Below are 25,546 nucleotides of genomic sequence, written 5' to 3'. Positions count from 1 at the left end.
TGTTGCCTTTTTCCTTCTGATTTTCCTCCCTGTCCCACCGGGGGGGGGAAGGAGTGAGAGGGCAATGGCGTGGTTCTCTGTTGCAAGCTGAGGCAAACCACGGCAGGGGTTCTGCTCCTGCTGCCAGCCTGGGCAGGGAAGGGTGGTGGTGGAGCAGTTGTGCATCTCTGGATGTCCCCCAGAATGGACCCAAGGTCATGAGCTGACTGCCAGGGCCACTGCTGTTACTCGCTTCTCTCTGCTGATCTGGTCCGGGCTTTGCAATTCAATAGCAGGTGTTTTCCTGAGCCTTTCAGCTGTGTTTTGTGGCTCTTGTTCCCGCTTCACAACTTTCACACCCCATCGCAGTGTGGTAGGGGAACAGATATGATATTCCTGCTGTGTCTCCACAAAGCTGCGTGGAGGAGTCCTCCTCCATGCTCCTAACTGGTGCCTCTGCACATCAGCCCATTTGGCCGCCACCTCATGCTGGGACCTTATGCCGCGTTGCTTGTCAGGATATCTCGAGTGCTTTGCAAGGTCAGTGCTGTATGGGAGGCAGCTGGTCCTGTGCCTGGCTCCCCTTGCCCAGGTCCTGTGCGGCAGGGCTGCCTGGAGTGTCCGTGTTGGTGACACGGCTGAGCAGTGTCTGACCTGTGCTCATCCCCACGAGGGAACTCCTTGGTGGGGATTCCTTGTTGACAGACGCTTCAGCTGCTGCTTAATCCATTTAGCAGGGGCTCTATTGTGGAGGACGATATTTCACGCAGAATGGCATGTCATACAGTGACAAACACCTCACAGAAGCCTGTTACATCACTGTAATTGCCTTAGCCCAACTTGGAGGAGGAGGAGGTGGGGATTGTTTGACAAAGCCTGTTTCCCATTGCTCCATGCCAGCTGGACTTATCCTTGCCTGTGAAATCTTTATGGGTCCCCCTGTGAGCCCTCCTGTTGTTTTTCCTCAAGGCTGCAGTCCCTCCCCAGAGGAGTCTTTCACTCCCCTGTGGGTAGCTTTTCTCTTCAGCCTTTCAAAATACCAAGGTCTTCATTTATTCCCTTGTAGTCCCCCCAGCTCCAAGCCTGAACAGAAGCGAGCAATGGGCTGGACACTTTTTCCTTCTGCCTCTTCCCAGGTTTCAGGATGTGATTTTTTTTCCAAGCGTGGGACACCGAGAATTGTTATAGTCCCATTGTTGTAACATCCTCAGCTAGTCACTGGTTGAGAGCACTTACCTGTGTGAGACAAATGGGCACAAGGGTTCTGAGTGCAGAACTAACACATCTGCTGAATATATGTGGAAGAGGTACATGTGAATTGGCATATTTGTTATCCCCCTAGAAATAGGATCTGCTTTTTTTTTGAATTTATTTTGTCACCAAAAGTCTGTAGCCTCCTCTGTCTTGACCCTGTCAGATTATGTTCTGGTGTTCTGTACCTTTTGTCTGCTTCTGAGAGCTCCTGGCCTTGCATAGACAGCTATTGCCTTCCTCCCATCTCTGTGGGCACCTGTATTTCCAGTTGCTTCCTCTGCTTCCCTGGGAGACAGTGGAAGACTTTTAACCAAAATTGTAGTTTTCTGCCTCTCCAGTCACCCACCAGCTACTGGACCAGGGCTGTGAAGGGATGCACGTGGAGCGTTGGGAGCAGGCGTCCTCACCGTGCTGGCTGTGGCGGCAGCAGCACATCGCCTGCGTACTTCAGCTATTTGCATAACGTGCCTGCAGAATGTGATGGATGTGCCTCTAATAATGTGGGGCATGCCTGGTGCGTGGTCACAGCACTCCTTTACAAGTCTTTAGTGACAAGTGTTCAGACACATTCTCGTATTGTACAAATTGTCTAATGCTTGAAGCTGTCAGACATAAATTCATTAACCAGGTATGTTCTGAAGATATAATCTCCAGGACCAGACAGTGCTGCCTGCAGTCTCTCTGAGAGCAGTGACAGTGGCTGCTTGGGACTCTGCTGGCTGCTGTGCCATTGCCCCACGCTTGTTCGCCCGCCTCCGGGCTCTGCTGCAGCAGCCCCCCCAACACTCTGCTGGTGCCTCATTGATAGGATTTTATTACTTGATTTCCTCCAACTCGGCAAAATTTGATTTGCTCTGCCACATCTCTCAGCAGTGTTAATCTGCATTATTAAAACTTAGATTTACTATTACTTAAAGTTTTAATTCAGAAGGTTTTTCTAGGGCTATAGATCCGTTTCCTTGCTGTGTTTTGGCATTTCAAACCTACAGCACAGTGTGCCTGGCTTAGAGCTGTTGTGGGAAGGCTTTGTAGAGCCGTGTGACCGGAGCTTGGGGCAGATTTGGTCTTGATCAGACTCTCCTTGCTCGGCATTTTGTTCCTCAAAGAGCAGTTTTGTGCATGATGTGCAGGCTGGCTTGGCTCTGCGTCGGGAAGGGTCTGCTGGCCAGGCAGCGTCCAGGCGCTGGGTGTTTCTAATGCCACTCAGGAGTGGCATTAGAAATCTCTGCAACCATTTGACAAGTGCCCCCAAAGAGAGCCCAGGAAAACGGATCTGGGTCTGCAGCGTGTGTTGCTGTAGGCTTTGGGGGAGATGCACAGGCAGTGCAGGGTTACTGCTGAAAGCAGTGGAGAAAATGACTGCTATTTATGAGCATCTGCTGTCTCTGGTCTGGGCAATGTAAAGCAGCTCTGACAGCACGTGGCTGACTTGACAACCGTTGAGGTATTCGCCTAATGCAGCAATTCCACAGCTTCAGTGGAATTCATAAAATGTGCCTCGACAGATTCCCTGAATCATCGCAGCAGGATGCCTAACCCCCGTGGAGACCGGGAGCGCGGGCGTTCCCCTTACAATAATAATTGTATTTCTGAAGCGTGTCTCTCCTGCCACGCTGCATGGGGCCCAGTGGAGACGGTTTTGGAAGTAAAATCTGTTGAGGAGCGCGGTGCACCTGCTGCACCCTGCCAAGGCCCAGGGCGGTGGGACCGGGGCTGCTGGGGACACCTCGCCTGCCGCAGCTGGGACGGTGTGGTGGCAGGGGGATGGGAGCCAAGGGGAGTGTGGCTCCTGTGCAGAGGATCCCTGCCCGGCACCCCTTCCCCTGACCCCTGCCAGAGCCCAGGGAGCAAACTGGGGCTGTGGTGGCACAGGGGAGCACAGCACCTCCGCAGCAGGCTCTGCCGCATCCCATCGAGCAGTGAAAAGCCCTGTTAAACATTCCTCCCGGAGGAGAAGTAAGCCTTTTAGAGACCTACAAAATGCTGTCATTTTGTAAAGAGTAGATGGTGGAAGTGCTGCGTGCTGTCTCTTGCTGGTAGCGATGCCCTGGAAGCAGCAAGTGATGGCACGAAAGGGCTTTTTCTGCTGGGGGTCAGCACATGAGGTGGGGAAGGAATGGACTGTGCTCCGTTCCTGGGGACATGTGAGATCTGCTGCTGATGGCTCTTGGGTCACTGCTGTGGGTTAATCACTTGGCAGCAGCACCTTGCTGCTCTGAGACAAAGATTTGACTTGAGCTGAAAACCTGTGAAAGACCAATGGAAGAAAGGATCTTTGAGAACAGTACGCAAAGAAAAATGAGGCAATTTTGCATTTAGAAAAAACAGTTTTTGATTGAGTTATGATAGCTGCCTGTGGAAAATGGCTGTGGAAGTTGTGTTTCCTTGTTCTGAATTTCACCTTGAATAAAATCAAGCAAATATTGCAGGAAATTTAAAAACAAACTACTTTTTCTAAAAAGCAGCGTTTTTGTAAGCCACAGTGTCCCCTCAGTGCTGCTGCCTGTGCAGGGGTGGCCAGGAGAGGTGGCTTCTGTGCCTCGGAAAGGGGGGCTGGATGCATGTCCTGCTCCCACTGCCACTGCACGTCTGCACCCAGGGAGTGGCCCGGTCCCCAGCTCCACGTCCAGACGAGCACTGCGGGGCCAGCTCCCCCCTGGGCTCAGCACCCCAGGGTCCCCTGGGCCCCACCGCTGTGGGGGAGCAGGGTGCTCCCCTCGCTGTGGGGTGGGCTGCAGGCTCTCCAGCCCCCCAGGCCTGGCGCCTTGCTGTTGCCTCCTGGACCTCGTCTGTGGCATTCCCTGCCTCAGCATTACCTCCTGGGGGGGTTTCGAACCCCATCTGCGAGTGTTAAAGAGGCTTCACAAATCCCAGAGGGATGGATATTTTGAAAAACAAGATATTGATGCAAGTGTTGAGCCACTTTATTGGCTTGTTCACTTATTAGCAGATGTGGCTCCAAAACCAGATTCCTGCTGTTTGTGCTCAGAATGGATTTTTATTGCTTAATTCTCTGTAACTGAAGTGCTAGCAAATTGTAAAATCCTATTGCTTAACATGTAGCATTAAGTATTGAACTAGCAAAAGAATCAATTACAGGTTTGGTCACTGATTAGCTTGACTTCTTATGGAATTTAACGTCAAGTCTCATTATAATTCTGGTCTTTAATTCGGGAAATAAAGCACGTGTGGGGGGATAATGGCTGTGAGTGGCTCTGTTCCAGCTCTCCTGCTGGTGGGATGCTCAGCACCGTGCTGCTGGAGGACCTACAGAGCCAGCGGTGAAGGTGATGGCCAGACCGTGCTGCTCTGGAGCCTGTTCCCACCTCCCCATCAGGACCGGGCCAGCCCTGGGGGTCTTTTGGAGTCCCCCCGTCCTGCAGGAGACAAGCCTGAGCTTAAGACTCTGGCTCATTATTTCTCTGCCCTCATTTTCTTGCCTGTGAGGGGACCAGGGGCTGCTCTGCGAGCCTGCTGCACCTTCATGCGCGTCCTTCCTGCTCGCCTGCCTTGTGTTCCCTGCAGACTGGTGAGAGGTAGAGCTGCTGGGCTGGCACCTTCCTTGGCGAGGGGCCTCGTGACCTGCTCCCTGAGCGTGGGCTGCGTGCTACCTTGCAGCCTAGGGAACAGCCCACATCGTGGGCTTTGCAATCAGGCTTTGATTGTTTCATTGGTACCAAAGCCTGGGTGCAAAGTAACTTGCATTTGGCATCTGAAATACCGATGGGCCGTCTGAGCCTCCTGCCCTGGGGGAAACGGGGTAGGAAAAGGCTGGAAGTGGCTTGCAGGGGCCTTTCAGCAAAGGGCTGATCCGGAGCCATGTGGCAGAAGACTCAAGCCTTGGTTGGATCACTGGAGTCCATCAAGCACCTTGAAAAACTCTGCCTGACTTCTGGTAAAATATCAATGCAGTGACTCGGGGCAAGTGAAATACGAGGAGGTATCTGAGCCCAAGTGAAGAATCCTAGCAGAGACATCTAAGTCGTCTGTAATCGGTGTCTCTCCTGGCAAACCTCCGAGGAAGGAAGTGCAGGGAAAGCTGAGCTTTGCCCTGGGGGATGGGGTGCACGCGTGGGGCCCAGCAGACCTGGCTGGGATGAGCAGTGCAGGGGCTGCCCGCGTTTCCCTCCCTGCATCCCCCGGTGCTGCCCGCTGCGGTGAGCGGGCAGGGCTTGTGCTAAGCTGCTTTCCCCCTCCTGCTTCTCCTCTCCGACTCGTGGCAATGCTTGTCCTGTGCGTGGCTCCGTGTCCAGTGCCAGTCTGTGTAAAGCCCCTCTGGGGAAAGGGCTTTGGTGTGTGGCAGGGCAAAGAGGCTTTGTGCCATCCTGGGGCTCCTCCTGCCTGGCATGGGCAGGGGTACCGTGGGGCTGAGCCCCCTCCCTCCCCTGCCCTGGTGCTGTGGGCTCGGATCGCCTGCAGCCTCCTGGCTCCCCTTGCTAGTTGCTGCCTTTGCTGATGGACAAGTGCAATTGGATTTCCAAATTACACCAGCTCAGATTAGATTCAATATCCCTTTTCTCTAGCCAGACAACCCTTTAATTCCTTTTTTTTCGATTGCGTGGGGACCCTTCCGTGCATCTCAGACCCTTCGGCAGGAAATCTTTGCTGCACGGAGGCTGCTGTGTGCTGCTACTGCAATAAACCAGAGAGACGGAGCTCCAGCACAAATAGCGGGAGACCAGCAAGTTTTCCCTTCCAGCACTGAGATTTCTGGAGGCTGCTTCTTGTCTGGCTGAGCTTATCCCCCTTCCAGGAGCAGCTCTGCTAGCATACTAATTTATAGTGTACTTGAGCAGTCCCCCTACATCCTGAGCAAGCATGGTTTGGGAAATTAAAGTTTGTAGGAAATGCATCAAAAATCTGATGTCCTCAAGCAAGACATCTGTTTTTCCAGCCACCGAAGGGGAGGCTATAACTAACGGCAGCGGCTCAGGGGTTAGCGGAGAGAGGAGGGAGGGACGAGCGTGCTGCCTGGGCTCAGGGTGCAGGGGGATGTGGCGCTTGTGGCTCGGCAGGGGGAAGGTTTGGTCAGTGCCTGTGGTCTGCTGGCACTGGGAGCATGGTGCCTGCCCCGGAGCAACATTATGCTCTGCCTGTGCTGTGCTGGGCACGTTCCTGGTGTTGGCAAATAATAAATAATGATAATGATTATGAAAGCACTGTGCATGTGCCCCTAGGGCTCTGCAAAAAAACTTCTACATCAAAATCCAACCGGAACATTTGCCCCCTTGACTAATTCAGAAAATATGCCCATAAAACAACAATTTATCTGTACAAGGGCAATTCCCTAGGTGTTTAAACGAAGATTGATAGCTGCTGACTGTATCCTGTCCTAGCAGAGAGTGAGACCCAGTGGAATTCCCTGGGATTTTGCGCAAATGCAGAAGTGTTTTGGGCTTCTGTATTCAAAAATCATCAAATGACATGATACTTACTACGTGGGATTAAACTCTAGGATAGGTCTGGTCACATCCCCAGCCATGTCTCCGAACTTGCTCGTGACATCCCCAGGCTCTGGGCCTGGCTCAGCTCCCGATTTTCAGGAACGGAGCTGAGAGCAAGTGCTTCTCCTTGTCTCCAGGTTTGACTTTCATGTCATGGCTTTTCAATGTACTTAAATCTGTATGGTGTTTAAAATTCAGCTATGTTTGTCGGAATTCAATTACCCCTGAAGATTACACAAAGATTATCAAAGTTGTAAACAGCAGAATATGTTCAGAGATCAATGAAGCGCAACAAAGACCATATTTAACAGGAGAAATAAAAGTAAAAGCATGCTGGCAAACTCTGACAGTGGAGCGTAATGTCACATCATCACACTGAAGGTTGGAAAGTAATTGAAGTCTATGTTATAGCACAATATATCCCTGCTCAGATTTGCAGTTATGGAACACAATTTCAGCTCTAATATCTGAGCAATTCATTTGGTTTAAGCAGACACAGGCTCTGAGGTGCTCTTACGAGGATGTTGGTGCAGAGCACCCACATGGGCTGCATGGCGGCGGTGCTGCTGCCCACGCACGTCCCCTCGGCCGTGCACCCGCTCCTGGCAGCCTGCTGGCAGCAGAAACCCATCACCGGGGGAAGTTCAGGGTTCTGGGGGAGAGCATGATTATCCTCAGTACAAGTGAGGCATCGTGCCATTGTTGTTTGGGTTTTTTGGTAGGAGGGTATTTTCAGCTCTGCAGCCATGCCCTCGGGGCTTCGCTGGTGCAGGGGCCAGAGGTGTGCGGGCTTCCTCCGGGGCCACAGCGTGTGGGCACGGCTGATCCCTGTGCTGGCAGTGCCGCCCTGGGACAGTGCCGCCCTGGCAGAGGAGCTGCTGTCTGGAGAGCTTGAGGTGGTGAGGAGCAGCAGGAAGGACTAAGGCAGAGGCCTGTGCCCCATGGGACGCCGTGCCCTGCGAGCACCCTTCCTGGCCACGCTGGGTGCCTCGCAGCACCCCGGCAGAGCTCTCCTCCGGCCAGCCGCACCTCCATCATGTTTTGTGGCTTTCCATTGTCATTCTGGAGGCAGCGCAGCCAGCTGATTTTTCTTCTCTGTAATATATTGCCACTATAATACCAAGTCTAGCAGAACAATGAACTCTGGAGGATGGAGATACCTTCCTCCTGTTTTGCAAACTAAACATAATTTTTATTTGTGCTCAGATTTGTGACTGCTGCAGGGGGGAGCGTGGGGCGGGGAGGGGGATGACACGGGACAGGGGCTGGTGGCGTCCCTGGGTCCTGTCCCGGGACCGAGCACTCCTGCTCTTTGTCCCTGCGGGCCCGCAGCAGCATTGCGATTCAGAGGAGGATGCCTGCTTTTGTCAAACACCGCGGGGTTTCAGAAGAAACCCTTCAACCCAGATTAATTACTGTTATCTGTACCCACTGGGGCCCAGTCCACCTGCCTGTCTGCTGCAGCCAGAATGTGCTGAAATTCTCATTCCCTTTCTGCCTTTCTTTCTCTCTCCTTTTTTTTTTCTTTTCCTATTTACTTCTGCTTTAATCTGCATATTATCATCAGTGCAAAGACCTCTGAAATAACATCTGACAAATGATGCCTATTAAAAAAAACCTCTGCACTGTCCTCTTTCACCGCCTTCCAATTTGGACTAGCACTATAACTATGCATCAATAGACAAGCAATATTATGTTAAGAACATGATAAAATACCAGCAGCTTCATAATGGCAGCAGCCAAATGGTAATTTCTGCTTCAGAAATTGGTCATTTATTTTGCTGGTCTGTTCTTACGTTCAAATTAGATGAAGTTTAATATACTGTAAAATTGAATGTATTCTATCCTTTTCAACAAATATGGCATGTATGAAATGATTTATGGGTCTTACAAACCTTAAAATGTTAAATAATCTCCTTTTTCCTGTGCCTTAAGTTAGAGATGCCAAATAGTTTAAGTACAGAGAAGCAAAACTTTATTAGCTCCCGTCCTGATCATCACTATATTTTGCTGCATTTACAGAGGCAGGAACAGTATTTAACATATTCAACTGAGTTTTAGAAGCAGCCATATTAATTGGTACATTAATTTTACCCTATTAACTGTAATTGGTAGGAAAGCGATTCTTCCCCCGTGAATGTTGTAATTTGTGTTTTAAATTTTTAATAAAGTCGTGATGGCACTGCAGAGGGCTAAATGGGGGTGCTCCTCTCAGCTTGAACCTCCAGCCACTGCTGGGCTGCTCTGGCCAGTGCACCACGGGGCTGCCCTGTGGCATCCAGGACCACCGGCCCGCGGCTTTGTCTCTGCCTGGCGTTCGGCTCTGCCCCCTGCCCGCGGTACCCCTCGGTGTGCCCCTCACGGGGATCTCGTGTCGGCTCAGTCTTGTCTGAATCCAGACATGCCTCCCTCTGTGCTTGCCCTGCGAGGAGTCACAGCGTCAGCTGTGACGGGCTGGGTGGGCGTGAGGATGCTGTAGGGCTGGGTCCCTTCGGCTGCTGCCTGCGGATCTTTCCGAGGTGTGCGCTGGTGGGACATTGAGGGTGCGAAGGCTGTGGTAACCTCCAGCCCTGGCCAAAGGCAGGTGTGCCAGCTGCTGCTTGCACATACACAGCCTTTGCTCCAGCCCTCACTGCGCCCTTGTGCAGCGTCCATCCCTGTATCATAACTGTGCACGCTCTGGGTTGCTCCAAGGGCTGGCAGAGCTGCTTGCAACACCGTCCAGCTTTGCACACTCAAGCGTGCCACGTGGCAGAGCAGCCAATGAGATCCTCCTGCAGTGATGTAGACATCACCCTTGGAGAAATCCCTGCATTCCCTTGAGGTGAGAACTTTGAGTCTGAGCTGAATCTGATCTACAAGTTACTTCCACCGCAGACAAGGACATCAGCTCCTTAACGGCGTAAGGAGAAGGGAGACAGCCTCACCCTGGCTGACATCGCCCTTCACAAGCGCCGGCCCTGGGCTCCCTGCCAGCCCATGGGCAAAGCCAGCTTGCACGGTCCGGTGTCTCAGATCTGTCTTGGAGCCAGCAGCACCGGTCCCTCTGTCCCCACGGAGCCCAAACAAGCAGGGCTCAGACCCTCCCAGCCGGGGAGCAAGCTGTCCTCCTCGGGATGGGCAGAGGAAGGATTAGCATTTGGAATGGGTTTGCTTAAAATTGCTGATAATGTGAAAATCCCACCTGGATTTGAAAATGGGCATTTGCACCTGTTAAATTCAAAGTTTTCACATGTTTCATGGCATCCAAAGCTTGCAGCAGTAGCTCATGTGTATTCAGCTTCCTAGGAGGCTGGTTTGATGGAGGCTGCCCTCCTCTGCAGGGTGTCTGCTCAGCTACGAGCCAGCAGACCAGTCCCCTTCGCTGGTGGCACACTAAACCCTCTCCTAAGGCCTGGCCTCGGGTCCCAGGGAAATAGCTGGGGTGACTGCCCGGGCTGCGGGGTGGAGTGATGGGTGATGCAGCATCAGCCAAGCAGCGGAATGAGGGTGACTCCCTCCTGGCTTGCAGCTATTTAAAAACAACTTGTCTCCTTGCCCTTAGCCCTTGCTCTGTTTCGTGATCAGCAGCTTGTCCCTGAGGATAAGCCTCAGAGCAGCACAATCTCCTGCAGTCCCCTGGAGCTGCAGCCCTGTGCACCAGGATAATAGAGAAGCCTTTTATTCTGTTTATTTGCTCTATATAATTTTTCCTACTCTTCCTGACCCTTCTGGGAAGCATTCCACCCTTCAATCTCTCTGCTGGGTGCCAGAATTGTTGAGCTTAGGCTATATTTGCATTTCATATCCTGGTTAAACCAACATCATCAAGGTCAGAACACACTGCTGAATTGGAATAGGCTACAAGGCAGCATCCCCCTTGCACAGCGGGAGTGCAGAGACCAGACCTCCACCCCGGGAGTGCACCTCCTTGCCCCAGTCCGCTCCCAGCAAAGAGGCAGGGGCTTCTGCCCCCGCCCTGCGGCTGAGGAGTCCGGGCAGGGGCTGTGTTGCTTTGCACCCACAGGGTCCCTTGCTGGCAGGTATTGGGCAGAGGCAGGGGCTCAGCTTTGGGGTCTGCTGCTGTGGGCCGTGGGATGAAGGGCAGAGCCTGCTGGTCAGATCCCCTCCGGACAAGGTGCGGAGGGATGTGGGAGCTTCAAGGCAGCGCCAAGGGACAGGCTGCCTGGCTCTCCCCAGGCAAGGCTGCCTGCTCTGGCAATGTCCCCTCTCTCCAGGGGCCTCCGGGCACTTGGGGGCATGGCCGGATGACTGCTCCTGGCCAGCTCTGAGCTCTGTTGGGGCAGCGTGCTGGCCTTGTGCCTGCCTCGTCGCCCTGCTGCTGTGCCTCACTGTTCCCCGCTCCAACCAGCCGCGCTGGGCAGGGACGATTCTGCCCTGCATTGGGGCAAGCCACCCTGCAAACCCGCAGCACGGCGCAGCCATGGCCACGGGTGACAGAGCCCACAGAGGAGGCACAGGGCTGACGTTCGGACACCTCTGTAAAAGCATATGAGGAGAAATAGGCAGAACGAGAGAGAAAATTCGAGAAACATAAGAAGTAACCTTCCTGCTCCCCAAAGGCAGCTGGAATTTATGCCCCGTTTCAGAGCGTAACCTTAATTCAGAGATGCTAGTGTGCATCTCCACGTGTGCATGTGTGTTCATACAAGCAGGCTTTAAAAGGCAGCAGCTGTATAGAGCACAGAGCTACGCTATAATGATTTTTACATCCGTGCACTCAGTCTGTCTTTCCTTTCATTAAGGAACATTTCTTACGGAAAAGTAGCTGGATTTCTGATGTGAAAAAACAATTCTGCTCAAGACTGAGAGCTGCTTAGAATAAATGCCAGACGCTCTGTGATGGAGACATTGCATGGAGCCTTAATGCTGGTCACATCTCTCTTCTCTGCCAGTAAGTCAAGGATGTGTCTTTGCTATTGTATTTGGTGACTCATCTCTCAAATAATCATCTCTGGAAGAATTTCGTGCCAAGATGAAAAAATGCCTGGATCCCAGAAGCGTTTGTATATCTTTCCGTGAGCACAGCCTAGGAGGGAGCTGCGGAGCAGCTCTACTCATTCCCCCCCATGAGCTGGGGTGGAGGGGGCATGGGCTGGCATGGTCCACTTGCTGGGGCAGTGCCTGCTTTGGGCATTTACACATGAATGAACACAAATTCTGGCAGGAGGTAGTGCTGCCTCTTGCAGGTCCTGCTTACCGTGATTTGGCTGGAGAAGGGGGTCAGGCAGGCAGCCCCAGCCCACCGGCAGACCCCTGGCGTGGGGCAGCAGGCAGCTCTCTGCAGCCTCGGGGCTGGAGCTGCAACCCTGAGAGCATCCTACCAGCACCAGGAGGCTTCCCTCATCCTCGAGTGAAATATGCAGATCAGCTGAGTAAGTGAAGTGCTGTATGGTAATTAATTCAACAGGCTCACTGTTCCATAACATCAAACCTACACAAGGAGGATGTGCTGGAATTAGCTTCCCCTGGAAAACATTTCCTCACTGCTTAACAAAAAGTTACACAAACTTATTAAACCCTTAACAAGGAGGTGAATACCAGAGAAGCCACAGGTGCTGTGTGGGCTATATCTGAGCAGCTGTGCCCACACAGAGCAGGATTCCTCAATGGCATGGGGAAGGCCGCAGCAGCAGACATGTGCCTGGTGATGCTGAAACATGCCGACAGCATTTTATTTGTAAGCTGTAAGAAACCCGTAGTGTAAATGGCCCAGAAACCAGCAGAGTCAGGCACCCCAGGCTGTGAGCACCCCCTCCACCCGGTCCGTGTCTCATCGGGGCGGCAGCCACACGCACAGCACCAGCAGCACCCCCGCAGGGGTGACTTTGGAGTATCTGAGGAGCTGTCCTCCAGGAAGCTTTAAAAGTGAGTCCGCAACCTGCTTCTCTTAAAGTACGTGTCATGGGTAAAGCACACTCACATCTAAACTGAAACCCAGCTCCGAATCATGCCTGTTTGGGCTGCTCTGTGATTTAGCAGGGATAAAGCAGCCCTTAATGCGCCATCCCGGGGCACCGCTTCTCTCTGCCACCTTCCAGCTGTGCAGCTCCTTCTCCTGCTCCTCTGCTGGGACATGGGCTGACAGCTCCAGTGCACACAGGTCTGTCTGGACCCAGACCGTACCGTGCTTTCCAAGGGAATCCAAAGGGAGCTGCAAATACCACCCGAGAGCACTCCCAAAGTGACTAGCGAGGCTGCGGGTGCTCTCCAGAACACAAACCAGTAAAGCCCCGCAGCAGGAGCACTTGCTATCACCTGGGCACAGCTGGGAAGAATGGATGGAAGAGACGGCTTCAAAAGCGGGGAGAAAAAGGCTTTAGCAGAAACAATTTGACAGCTGCAATCAGGCCAGGAGCGGAGGGAGCTAAGGAAAGAAAGACGCAGTTGGGTAGAGGAGGAAACGTAGCAGGCAGTGCACAGCTCCTAAGACACCCTCTGCACGAGCGCACACATTTAAATCTCCAGAAGCCCTACGCTCCTGCAGAGATCACTAGGCCAGCACGAGCACAGGGCTGTGAGCCTATTGTTCGGCCTGGCTCCTTGCTTATATATTCAAAATGCAAAAAACCTTTCCGACCTGAAAAGGGGAATTTCACCTGATTGGGGCCAATTGTGCAAGTCTGCACAGAGGGCTGATGGGAAGCTGCGGTTCCCAAACGAACCCTGCAGCCCATGAGGTGCATGGGCACATGGGAGCATCCGAAAAGCACCCCTGTTCTGGCAAGGCACGGGCTTTAACGGGGAGGCTGCGTCTCTGTGTATGATGACCTCCAAGAAGGTGCAGTTCAGCTTGTTGGCTCCACGTCACGGGAGGAAGTCTCCGCTGGTGCAGGGCTTGTGCCAGCACCGAGTCTGTCTGCTCTTCTTGTACCTAGCACCCTTGGGAAAGCCTGACCTGCGCGTGTGACAGCCGTGGCTCCAGCTCATGTTGCTGTGTAGCTCTTGTTTTCTGTGTTTAAAATAAGAAAGTGGATGCTGCAGTTTTTGACAGGACCAAAGGCTGACTTTCTTGTTTGAGAGCTGTGCTGCTGCAAAGAGAGCAAGACAGATGGACAAGCCAGTGGCATATGCCATTCCCTCTCTGAGTTGCATGAAAAGACATTTTCCCTAATAGAATGGGGCTAAAACTTACAGTTCTCAGGGCATTATTTCCAATGAGTATTTCCAACGTATGTCTCTGGGAACACAGGCTTGGATTTGTGGGGTTTTTTTTCTTTCCTTTCTGACAGTAATTCTCATATTGTAAATCCAACAAATCTACTTTGCCACTGAAGTTGTCATAGCTGGAAGGAAAACACCAGACTTAAGATTTTATTATTAAATCTTGCTAGGAGAAAATGTTTGTTAAACTATTTTTCCATCTTACCCTGTAGAGGTGGCCCCCGACCAAGTGGATGAGCCGAGCATTTGCTGTTGTGTATGCACTCCAGCTCAGGAGCCATAGCTCTCCAGAAACTGCAAAGCCCCTCTCAGCAGGACCTCCTCTCCTGTGAACTCTGACAGATTGTGTGAACTGGGAAGTGGCCAAATTGCAGCCCGGATGAAGAGAGCCTTTTTGTATAGTCACTAATGAACTGTCTTTGCAGGCTGGTACCATGCTAGGCAGAGGCTGCGGCGGTGACAGTGTTTAGGATTAAGAAATTGCCTCAGTTGGCTCAGGAGATGCAGTGGACTTTTAAGACAAAGAAAACTTCTGGACAGTAAACCTTTGCTGGACAGTAAACCTTTGCTAGACAAACAGGTCAGCCCACAAAGGGCAGCCAAAATCGTTGATGCTTGGGCAAAATGCCGTAAATTGCTTGGCCTCCGTCAAGGAGAGTCATAGAGCTCAGAAATTTGGTGAAATTAACAGGAATTAACTGTGATGAGACAACTCTTCCCAGGTGAACTGGGAACACTGGGGAAATGGCACACTCCTCCATCCTCTACCACGGTGCTGGACTGGGGGAGGGTGTTGCCAGGCAGGCACAGCACCCAGCCCTCCCGCTCGGAGCCGGGCTGAGTGACGCCCGTCCCGGGTCTCACCCCCGGCTGGCAGCCTGCTGAGCGGGGCAGGCTGGAGGCAGCGGAGCCTCTGCTGCGTCCCCAGCTTCTGCGTCCACCCTCCTGCGGGCCTGTCCGTGCAGGGTCCAGGTGGAAGGGTCTCGGCAGCAGCCCCGCTCCCCTGCTGAGGCAGGGCGCAGTGGGGCGGCGTGGGCTGCTCTGGGTCAGCCCTGGGGTTGGGGCCGAGCACACGGGAGATGCTGACCCCCCCCTTCCCCTCCCGGCTCCGCACCGGAGGCTGAGTGCCCTGCTCCTCTGCAGAGAAGGACGTGTCGGGTGCTGTGCAGTGCCAGACCTGCCCGGCCGTGCGGGACGCTGGGGACACAGGCACTGCTGCCCTGGGCCATGGCGAGAGCCGGGCACCCGCCTGTGCGGGGCCCCGGGGCCCTGCAGCTGCAGCAGCCAGCCCGCACGGAGGAGGTGGGAGTCCGTTTGCCATCTCCCATAGTGTGCCCAGGGCGTGCTGCCTGGTCGTGGACCCCTCTCCCTTGGTCACCGAGGAGGGAAATGGTGGCACTGTGTCCTGGGTGCTGGGCTCGGGGCATGGCAGAAGCAGAGCGGGCGAGAGTGCCCACGCGCAGCAGAGCCCCTGCTCGTCTGGTCCGCATGCACGGTGTGGTTCCTGCTGCCAGGAGCCTGTCCCTGCCAGAGCCCAGGCCGTGAGCTTCACTCCCACGAGCAGGAGATGCCTGCGAGAGAGGAAACACAGCTGGGCTCTGCCTGAGGGAACTAAAAGCCGCAGGTCACAGATGCAGTGAAAAACCTTAAAAATATTACTCAGACGGACCAGGGAATTGTCACATGAATGGAAACATTCCCTGAGAAGAGTTGAATTTGTCAGCGGACTTGCTCTCAGACGCTTATTCTGCTCAGACAAAATCCTTCAAGAGGGGAGTGCGGTCACCCTCAGTGACCTATGTATTCCTCACTCCTTTCATTAACTGCAACTGATTCTGCGGGTAGCTTTCGAAAATACAGGCAAAAATCATCCTTTATCTTTCCCTCGTTAAACTAGGGCTGAACCCCCGCTGAGCCCATCTGCTTGGCAAGGCTGGGTGCTGTGCGGGGTCCCTGGGGAGGGGGAAGGATGTCAGTCCGTGGGGGGCACACTGGCGCGCCGGCCCCCTGACAGGGCGATGCCAGAACTGCCCGTCACACGGCTTCATAACCCCTGGTTTCCTCCTGGGAAGTGTCTCCCTCTGCCACGGCCTCGCTTCGTTCCGCCTCTGCTAACGAGGGGCTGCAAGCCTGATGGCTCTGTTGTACCTGCCGCGCAGGCGCCCAGCCAGAGCTCCAGCCTGCTCGCTGCACACTGGCCACGCAGACTCTCAAGACAAGCTTTGAAGGATGCTTACGCTATTAATGGGGTATATTTATAACTGTTTATCTCTGTCAGCTGGGTGGAAAATTGCCAGATGTGTCGTTTGCCTTCATTACACAGACATCTCTCGTGTTATCTGGATCAGTGCGTTTAAGCAGTGTGTCACTGCTGGGGAACAGCTCATTTCTTCTGCATGGTGTTGATGTTTGTGGGATCTGCCTTAGACAGTAGGAGAACAACACCCCAGAGGCAAGAGTCCACGCAGGCCAGGTCTCTCTCCTGGATATTAGTCTCACAGAGGGAAGAGCGAGTAGCAGAGCTGAGAGCCTCCTGACTGGGGCTGCAGAGCAGCCAGGGCTGCCTGGGCTGGGCGCTGCAGCCTCGGAAAGCAGCGCCCAGCCCCTCGGGCCAGCTCTCCGGGATGGGTCCATGCTGCGGGGGCCTGCATGGGGAGGAAGGCTGGAGCGGCTGGCACAGAGCTGGGTCGGCTGGCTGGAGAGCGGCTGCCCCTTCGCGGGGCCGTGATGGGCTCCATGGCACGCTGCCAGTGCCACCGGGGCAGGGACCACCCTGGGGCTGCGTCCCGCTCAGACACTGGTGGTTGTGCCCACCGCTGCTGAAGGTTACAGGATTAGCTACTCAACAGCTGTATGGTCCAAACGGGCGCACTACATCTGTGCAGAATCCTCTGTAACCGTTCCACGGCATCGATACCTCGTGCCGCCCGCCGCGTAGAGGCACTGGCAAACCCCCCGGATGGGGCCGCGTGCCAGCAGTGAGACCTGCCCAGGGAGTCCCAGCTGGGCAGGGGTGCTGGAGGGCACAGACACCCCATGTGCAGGACACGCAACTCAGGGTCATGCAGATCCAACACAGAACAAGGGAGAAAGATAAGAACAACTTAGAAAGAAACTGTCTCCAAATAAAATGTTTTTCCTCGTTTCCCATGGTACAGTGAAATTTCTTCACGGATAGATAGTCAGAGTAGAGTCCATTACACTCCACGCTTTTTGCCTTGAAACATAAATAGCTGCATATCATATAAGTGTTTGTTATGAGGAAATGTGTATGCTAGAAAAAGTTAGACATTAAATCATTATTTCATGCAGAAAGATATTGCTAAAGGGAGAGGATTACTTACTATATTAATTCTGTCCTTCAGCTACCCGTACATCTCTCTGCACATAATGACTTTAGTCACAAAACGTATTGTTGAAACAACCCCGGTTCCTCTCAGTTCTGCTTTCCTCAGGGCTGCGCACACGGTGCACGCTCCCTCCCGGCCCGTGCCCAGGTGCAGCACGGGCGCAGTGGGGCAGCCCACCTCCCGGGCAGCCCACCCCAGGCCATGCGAGGAGGGGGTCTGCAGGAGGGCCCTCCATCCCGCCTCTGAGGATGGGGAGAGGGCCCAGCACCTGCAGACCCTCTCCTTCCCCACGCAGCTGCTGGGGGCCGGGGGATGCCTGCCTCCTCCCCGAGGGGCTCCTCAGCCACGCTGAGGCAATGCCCACCCTAACCGTGAGCCAGCAAACCAACCTTCCTCTGCCAACACAGGGGCAAGCACAGGCTGCGCAGCTTGTTCTGCAGCAGGGTGAGTGAGCGGCAGGTGAATGTCATCTTCGTGGCGGCTGAGGTCTCTCGGCTGTGTGCAGTCCCTGCTGCCAGCCTGGCACAAGGCAAAGCCCCGGCCGTGCTCCTCTGAGCTCTTTTGCTGGGGGTCTGGCGGACCCCCTCTGGCACGGGCGAGACGTGCCCTACCCCACCCGGAGCAGAGGCGGGGCCGGACACTGACGGCATGGGGAGCTCTCTGCATTATTCTGCAAAGCCCCAATGTCCTTCTGCTCTGCCATGCTGGAGCATCACCGGGTTAGAGCAGAAATTCCCTTTAATCTGTAGGTAAATCCTTCCACAAAGAAACCTTCTGATCTGGCAGCCTCTGCCCTTGCCTGGGGTGCGTATGGGCAAGTGCTCATATCTATTGGGCTACTAGACCTTGCGTTACACCTAAAAATTTCCAAAATATCCCTGTTGGTGGTATAAAGTAATAGTGAAGTGACCCCAAAATTATTTCTTCTGATTTCAAGTCTTTTACCTGAAGTCAGAAGAGCTTCTCAAAAGGCATCAAGAATTTTCTAACCAGATTTTTCTTCCAGCGAGTGACTCATAGAGGGATAGTCTCTGAGGTCAGCAAAACAAAATACAACCTGAGCAAAGGGCACCACGAAAGCTGGGGAGCTGAGAGCATTGGTTTGTTTTGATGTTTCTGCCTGGAAAAATGGGGAGGTCGCAGCCTGTTGGCACAGGGCGCAAAAGCCACCGCACCGCGTGCGTGGGGTCACAGGCACCATGGAGGCAGCGGCAGAGGGCTGGAAAAAGGAGCTTGTTCGTGCTGACAAAGCTGTTGCAGGTCATCGCGGGTTTGCAACCTGGGCTGCTAAATAATCCCCACGTTGCTCTCCTCCCCGGCTCGGGTGTCAGGGAAAAGCTTTGTTCCAGTGTGCGAAAGCTGACGGCTGGAGCTCTTGCCCGATGCTCTGGTTTCCTGTGTTTGCTGACGTCGGTGCAGAAAGCTCATTGCTACGCACAGGGTAGGGAAAAGCAGTATGCAACAGGGTCTTGTATCATCCTCGAGTATGCTATCCTCATTCAAAGGGCTCTTTTTGAAACTTGTCATCGGCAGATACAGAACATGTTGCCTCTTTGCTGGTACCTCTTCAATCTGGTTTGCAAGACATCCTGGAGGACGTGACCTTGGAAGGCAGGCGGCATATCGAGCCTGCATAATAAGAGCATCTCCACATCGGTGGCAGCCTGTTGGGTGCAGGGCAGTTAATAAATAATGAGGATGTCAAAGATAACAGCGGGAAAGTGGGAGCAGGTAACAGCTTTGCAGCCAGCTTTCTGACAGCCGCCTGGCAACGTCCAATTAAGAGGCGCAGGCCGCCGCTCAGCCCAGCGCGGAGCGCGTCCAGTGCCGGGACCAGGCGTGCCGCGATGGCAGCACCGCGACGCCAGCACCATGGCAGCCGCAGCGATGGGCTCGCCGCAGGCGGTCCCGTGGGCCGAGGGAGCAGGCAAACACTCTGCGGAGCTGCGCAGGGGAGCAAAGCCCGGGTGGAAGCAACAGGCGCCCGGCTCCGGCGCTGGAGGGACGAAACGGCAGCGGGTTGCCGGGAGGAGCAGTGCTTGGTGGCCCAACACGAAGGGGTGTGTGAAGGGTGGTGAAGTCGGGCACCGAGCAGGGGAAGGAGATGTTGCAAGGGACAGCCGGGCCAGCTAAACGCGGGACTCGCTTCCTTGGAGCTTGCAAGAGAGGAGCACTTTGTCCCTGGCCCGGTGCCGAGGTGCAGGCGCTGCTGGGGCAGCTCCTCAGGATTACAGTCCCTGCTCACACGGGTGTTTGTTTCTGGGGTTGAATTATGTCGTGCCACAATTCAAATGTTAGGGATCTGACTACATTTGAGGTGTAATTGATCTTCTGATGACTTTTTAAACATCTGGTAAGAGGGTACAGCTTTTCAAACAGCAAAATCTACACCAAAATGGTCTTGATTTGAATAATAAGTATTCCATCCTTGTTTGGTAAATATACCCAGTGTTAATGGTGCTTAATGGTGCTTGTAATTGGTGTCTAAAGTTATTTAAAAGTAAATTTACTAGAAAATAATTAGCAATTTTATAGTTCACTACTTCCTAATTTTGTTGATGAAAGTTTTTCAGTGGTTTTATCAGATGACACAATAGGGCTGTGCTGTGAAATAGCTTTTTTCAAACTAGCAGGAAATTGTGCACACAAAATAAGATAAAAAAATTTTCCCCCTAATTTCTTTGCCTGGCAGCCAGCCCTCTCTCTCTTTTTATTATCCACTGATTTATCCTTAATCAGCAGCAAGTGAAACTTCCCAGACATTGCTCGGGGATTCGTTCTTTGTGACCTTGGGAGGTGCACCCTGAGCTGTGTGGCTAGCGAGTAAATCTGTCCCTCGCTGCAGGGACAATCCCGCTGTCCCCGGCCGGTGGCTGGGCCCTGCCTGCAGAGAAAAGCAGAGGTTGTGCTCTCTGCGGGTCCCTGACCCCATGCAGGGCCTCTCCAGATGCAGCCCACCAGGCTGGAAACCCCCCATGCCTGGACCCTGCGGTCCTGGTCCCGGTCCCGGCTGTGGCACGCGCCTTCCCCCAGCCCTTTCGGCACCGGTGGGGCTGCGCTGGGCTGCGGAGCAGGTCGGGGTGGCCGCTTGCAGGGTGTTGGTGCTGCTGGGAGAAATGGAGCGGAGAAATGCAGCTGCTACAACGTTTTATTGTGTAGTGCTGTGGGTTCAAGTGTTCAGGTCAGGATTTCCATATTGTTTGGGTACAGAGTGACACCGACAGACAGAGACGTGGCTCGGAGGAAGCTGCAGCACAGCAGTTTGGTTTCCGAAAAGACTAACTCCGCATTTCCAGTCTCTGAACCTTAAAGTACCAGCTTTTCCAGAACAATGAATCACCCAGTCTGTGTACAAAATTAAATATAATTTATGCTTTGCTAATTGAAATCAAATACAAAATTCAATTTCCTGTGTATTCTAATGCTGACATTGGAATATTTTTTAAAAAAAAGTGTTATTTAACCTGATTCTCTCTTGTTTGGCAGGCCACGCTCCAGCCAGAGAACAACCCTCCCTTGTCAGACCCCTCCCGAGCATGGCAGACGCCTGTGGCTGGCGGGCAGGGACGTGGGGTGCATTGCATGGAACAGAACCAACCCCCCCGGACCCCCTGGGCCCCCCGAGCCCCCCGCCCAGCACGGCCGGCACGCCTGCTCCCTCCAGCGCTGCGAAGGGGGGGGGGGGGGGCGGTCAGTGTCCGCGGTCTGAGCTGGAGATTGCAGCTGATATAAAAAATAAACTCTGAATATATGGCAGAAAGGGGAGCGAGAGCTGGGTGCAGGCGGGGAGGCACAGGCAGGCCCCGCACCTCCCGTCCGCCCCCGCCTCTGTAAACTGTTGAGTGGCTGCTCCGGGGGGCCAGGGCGACTGCGTCCTGCGCCGGGTCCCCTTTCTGGGTCCCCGCTCCAGGGCCTTGCCCCCGCTGCGGGCTGAGCCCTGCTTTGTCCCAGTGCCAGATGGATGCTGCTGTGCCTTTTCTAACGGGGTGCTTTGTCGGGCTGTAATTCTCAGACAAACCCGTTTTCAGATCTCCTGTCCCTCCAGCGATGGACACGATGGGAAGAGTGGTGGTGGTGGCTTGATGGCAGTTGGGGACAGGAGGGAGAGGTGGAGCAGTGCTTGGACGGGACCAGAGCACGGCTGGGGTGTGCAGGGGGACTGCTGGGTGGGGACGGGGGCTCTCAGGGGTGCGTTCAAGCTCAAGCAGACCTTGCTCAGAGAAAAGCTGCTCCTGGTGAAGCTGCAGACAGAGGCTGAGAGCCCAAGCTCTGGCCGTGGAGGCGATGCACCATGCCACGCTGATGGCCGTGACAGCTGCGGTCACACACAGCCGCCAGCCTGCCAGGTCCCGGCCACGCTGTGAGCCCGGGCCGTGTCCTCCCCGGAACCAAGCCCCCCCCAGCAGGTGACCAGGGCCACCCCGCTGGCAGGCTCTGCTCAGCACCATCAGGGCCAGCGCCACGGTGTCCGCAGCATACTGGGAACGGGGAGATATTTCCAGATATCACTGCGGTGAGGAGCCTGGACACTGGGCCTCGAAGGGCCCCTCAGTGTCCCACTGAATCCATCAAGCTGCTTGCACTGGGTTGTGTAACAACAGTTTTCCCTTAGGAGCTGATCTGACATTTTAATAACGTGTGAAACACTGTGAAATTACTCCTATTGCATATTTCCAATTTTCGTGTAATAATGTGGGGATTTGTGGGTCTGTGAAAAACCATGTTATGTCAGGAGCTGTTTTTAAATCTAACCAGGCTAATAGGAACTGACGTGACGTTAGCAAGGACCTTGTGGTACCCCTCCAGCATGGCCCACGGTGTAAATTTTCCAAATGGCTTCAGCTCGTTTTTCATCCAATCCAAGGCACCAGCACCACTTCATGGCGTAATGAACCACACGACAGGCCATGAAACCCAAAGCAGGTTCAGCTTGTTACCCAGCGCAGCAGCGATTTCATTTGGTTAGTTGGATCAGCAGGGATTTCTTGCCACCTTAATCAAAACTGAGTCTTGGTCCTCCTACGGTGATCCCTCACCGCATCTCTGCTGCTTTCCAACAGGCAGGGACCCAGCACCCAGGTGGGGATGGGGGGCACACTCGCAGCTACGCTGCACCTGGGGAGCATCCTCACCTCTCGTTAAAATGAAGAAAGCAACCAGCAATATCTGAGTGCCCTTAGTAATCACCCATGCGAAGGGAACGTTTCAGCAACGGTAGCTCTGCCTTGTTCCTTTCGTTGCCTCTCTTACTGTTTTGCTCTCAGTAGTGGAGATGGAAACGGCGCAGCTGTTTCGAAGTGCTGCTGTCCTGCTCTCCACTGGTTCCAGCGCGCAGCTCCCATCACGCTACTGGAGGATCCAGCTGGGATGTGGGTTTATTCTACAGTTTCTACCAGGATTACCAGATTTGGCTGAGCATATGATTTGGCCATTTCCACTAGACAGCACACATTTTTTGTGCAGAGCAGTGCTCACCCTGGGAATTAATTGCTTTTTTTGTAGTTCTGAAGTAAAGATGAAGGTTGCTTCCCCATTTTGCAAACCCGGCTGCCAACAGCAAGCAGCAGAGATCTCGTTTTCAAGGTGCAAATGAAGGATGGTGGCAGGGGCCCGATGGCCAGCCCTGGCCAGCTCCTATGCTGGGGCTATCCCCCACGCCTCTGCCTTGCCGTCACCCCCTCGGTTCCCACCGGGAACGCCTGGCTCCAGAGCACGGAGCAGGGCACAGCACGGCCTGGCCGGGAGGCACTGCGTGGGCTCGTGTGGCTCTGCACCGCGCCGGGCGGCGAGACCCTGGCTCGCTCTGCGCCTGTCCCTGGACATGGTCTTCGGTTTGGCTTCCAGGAGGAGCGGGGAGGCCGGGGAGGCCCCGGTTCTCGTCTCACTGAGCAGGAACGACTGTCTTCCAACAGTGGCATTACACCCATCCGTCGGAGGAGAATCGGGCCGAGGTGTTTTGTGGCACTTGGTAAATACTAGCTTTAGTGCAACAAGTAATTGAAATGTCTGGTGCAAATGAAGTTTCTGTACATAGTTCCTTTGCAGCATAACTGGCTTTATTCCTTCCACACACAGATACCAGTGTGCATGTGAATGCACGTGTCCTGAATTTACCGGGTCTGATGCTGCTGTTTGGGCAAAACTGAAATCCAGGGCAGGAGAAATCAAATCTATTGGTTTGTCTTGACGCCGCGGGGTTCTGTGAGCCACCCTCCCGCTCAGCTAGCCGTGGCAGGAGGTGCTGGTCCTGCCTGCCTGGCTGCGAGTGGGACACCGGCAGCAAAATGTCGACAAGAAGCATCCCGTCACCCCGAGGAGCCCTCTCCCCCCGCCTCCTCCTCCTCCCACCCGCCCCCAGCCCCTCAGCGTCTTGGGGGGAGAGCCCGAGCGCAGCCCGAGGTGATGTGCTGCGAAGGTTTCAGAGCTGGAAACGCAGGGCAGCGTTGGCTGCAGCCCTGACAGTGCAGGAGTCTTGCGCTCGCAAGGCTGAGCCTCTAGCCCCGGGTGAGTTTTGGGTCTCTAACGACGATTCACATCCCAAAAGAAAAGACCTTTTTTCCTGATTTCATGGTTCTACTTATCAATTTCTTCCTGCTCCCACTGGAAATCTTGGCCCGTCATTTGGTAAAACATGACATTGAATGGTTTGTAAAACTTCCGCAGTCTGTGGATGACGTCTGGGTCTATTTTGGGGTGAGTTCGACCCTTGGACTTGCCCAAGCACCGGGGAGCACTGCTGTCCTCTGGCTTCTTTAAACAGGGGAACCCCTTGGTTTTATTAAAATAAAAATGTTTCTCTGTCACAATCCTCTTGAGGCCTAAGAAGTCCTGGACCTTGGCCATTTCCCCAGCTGGGTCAGTGATGAGCCTCTCGCCACTGACGAAAAGGATTTGGGAGAGGGGGAAGTACTGGAGCCAGTTCTCCAGGTGCAGAGCGTAGATCCCAATGCGGATCGCACTCCAGGAGGCATCGATCAGCCCCAGGGTCCGGTTCTTGAAGGCCAGCACCTCGAAGGTGGGGATCTCTGGCTTCTTGGAGAGTGTTTGCGTGTAGTCCGAGATGGCCCGGGTGACTGGGTTCCTCACCACCACGATCAGCTTTGTGTCCTTGGCCATGGAGTGAATGCGCCTGGGGGCCTCGTTGGTCACAAAGTAGCTGGGGGTCTTCTCCATGGTGATCTGGCCGTCCAGCGTCTTGGGCATCACGTTCCTGTGCAGAAGCAGAGGAGGGGTGGTTAGCAAGGGATCAGGCACAGGTGGACACCACAGTGTCCCTCCTGCCCCGTGCACTCGTTGGTGGGACGTTCAGGAGAAGGGATGCTGCCACACCGCTGGGCCCTGGAGGCAAAGCACTTCTGGTTTTGTTTCTTCTCAGACCCTGGGGACTTGGTGGGCACCTAAAGTGTTAAATCAGCCTTGGTAACACATTATACAGTCAATTCGCCATAGGCATGTGTAGACAAAAGTTAATTGACAATAAACCTGTACAATACCTGTCTGTTCAGCAAGCCATCTGCTTCCATTTGCTCAATTAAGCCTATTCACTTCAGAGCCTTGTACCAGAGTGGTGCAGTTAGGATTACACGAGACCTTTTTGTTATGATGACATGCTTTTAAATGTCTCAGCTAATAAAACTTAATACAGAATAAGATCCCTTGCTTCTAGTACAATAATTAAATTTATTTACTATCTTGTGTGTGAGAAAGAATGACTTTTCTTTTATCTCTAATTCACATGCTCTGTCAATAATTAATTGCTGCTGGGTTTTGAGCTTCCTGTGCAAGCACTTTTATTAGCCAAAAGGAATTTGCCTACTGGATAAATTAGCATGTAGCAAGACTTTCCTGGATAGCATATTACCATATTGTAAAATGAAACTGCAGCGAGATAGCATTTATATCTAAGAAAATGAAGAGGTAAATGCTTGTCCCAGCTGCCCACAGTTAAAGATTATCATAAGGAGCTGCAAGGTGTTAAGTGATGTCCATGGCAAGAGAATTACAGCCGCTATCACACCTCCTCGGCAGCCGGGTGCTGGAGAGGCTGGAGGGCAGCGTCGTGGGCCAGGCACCCGCTCAGCTCCAGCTCCCACGTGTGCCATGGCCAGCCCCAGCCTGCTGCCGTGCCCCCTGACCCGCAGGGCTCTGCTCCGGCACCCGCTGCATCACCCGTAACAGATGTGCCTGGGTGGGAGACTGGCTGGACCCCGAAAGCCGTGAAAAACCTGCCTCGCCCACCAGCAGCGACCCGTGCAGGCGCTGACCTGTGCAGTGCAGAGGGTGAGAGTATTTTTGTTTCCAGCCTCTCAAACACTCGTGCCTGGGCACACCCACCCGAAGCGCAGTTTGTTTTTT

At 53.8% G+C, this 25,546-nt stretch overlaps 1 protein-coding gene and 1 long non-coding RNA gene across 2 annotated transcripts in view; one reads left to right on the top strand and one right to left on the bottom strand.

Annotated features, from left to right (window-relative positions):
- The window catches only part of LOC142363252 (uncharacterized), a 32,456-nt gene that overhangs the window by 152 nt on the left and 6,758 nt on the right, over positions 1-25,546 (top strand). The window lies entirely within an intron of this gene.
- HS3ST4 (heparan sulfate-glucosamine 3-sulfotransferase 4) overlaps positions 23,549-25,546 on the bottom strand; it is a 62,247-nt gene continuing 60,249 nt past the window's right edge. The window contains exon 2 of the mRNA XM_075436559.1: positions 23,549-24,401. Coding sequence (XP_075292674.1) covers positions 23,765-24,401 — 637 coding nt within the window. The 3' untranslated portion in view covers positions 23,549-23,764. The remainder of the gene's footprint in view (positions 24,402-25,546) is intronic.

Source organism: Opisthocomus hoazin, chromosome 15, assembly GCF_030867145.1.
Source record: "Opisthocomus hoazin isolate bOpiHoa1 chromosome 15, bOpiHoa1.hap1, whole genome shotgun sequence".
NCBI lineage: Eukaryota > Metazoa > Chordata > Aves > Opisthocomiformes > Opisthocomidae > Opisthocomus > Opisthocomus hoazin.
Note: the sequence above shows the minus strand (reverse complement) of the source record. Positions and strands in the feature narration are given on the sequence as shown.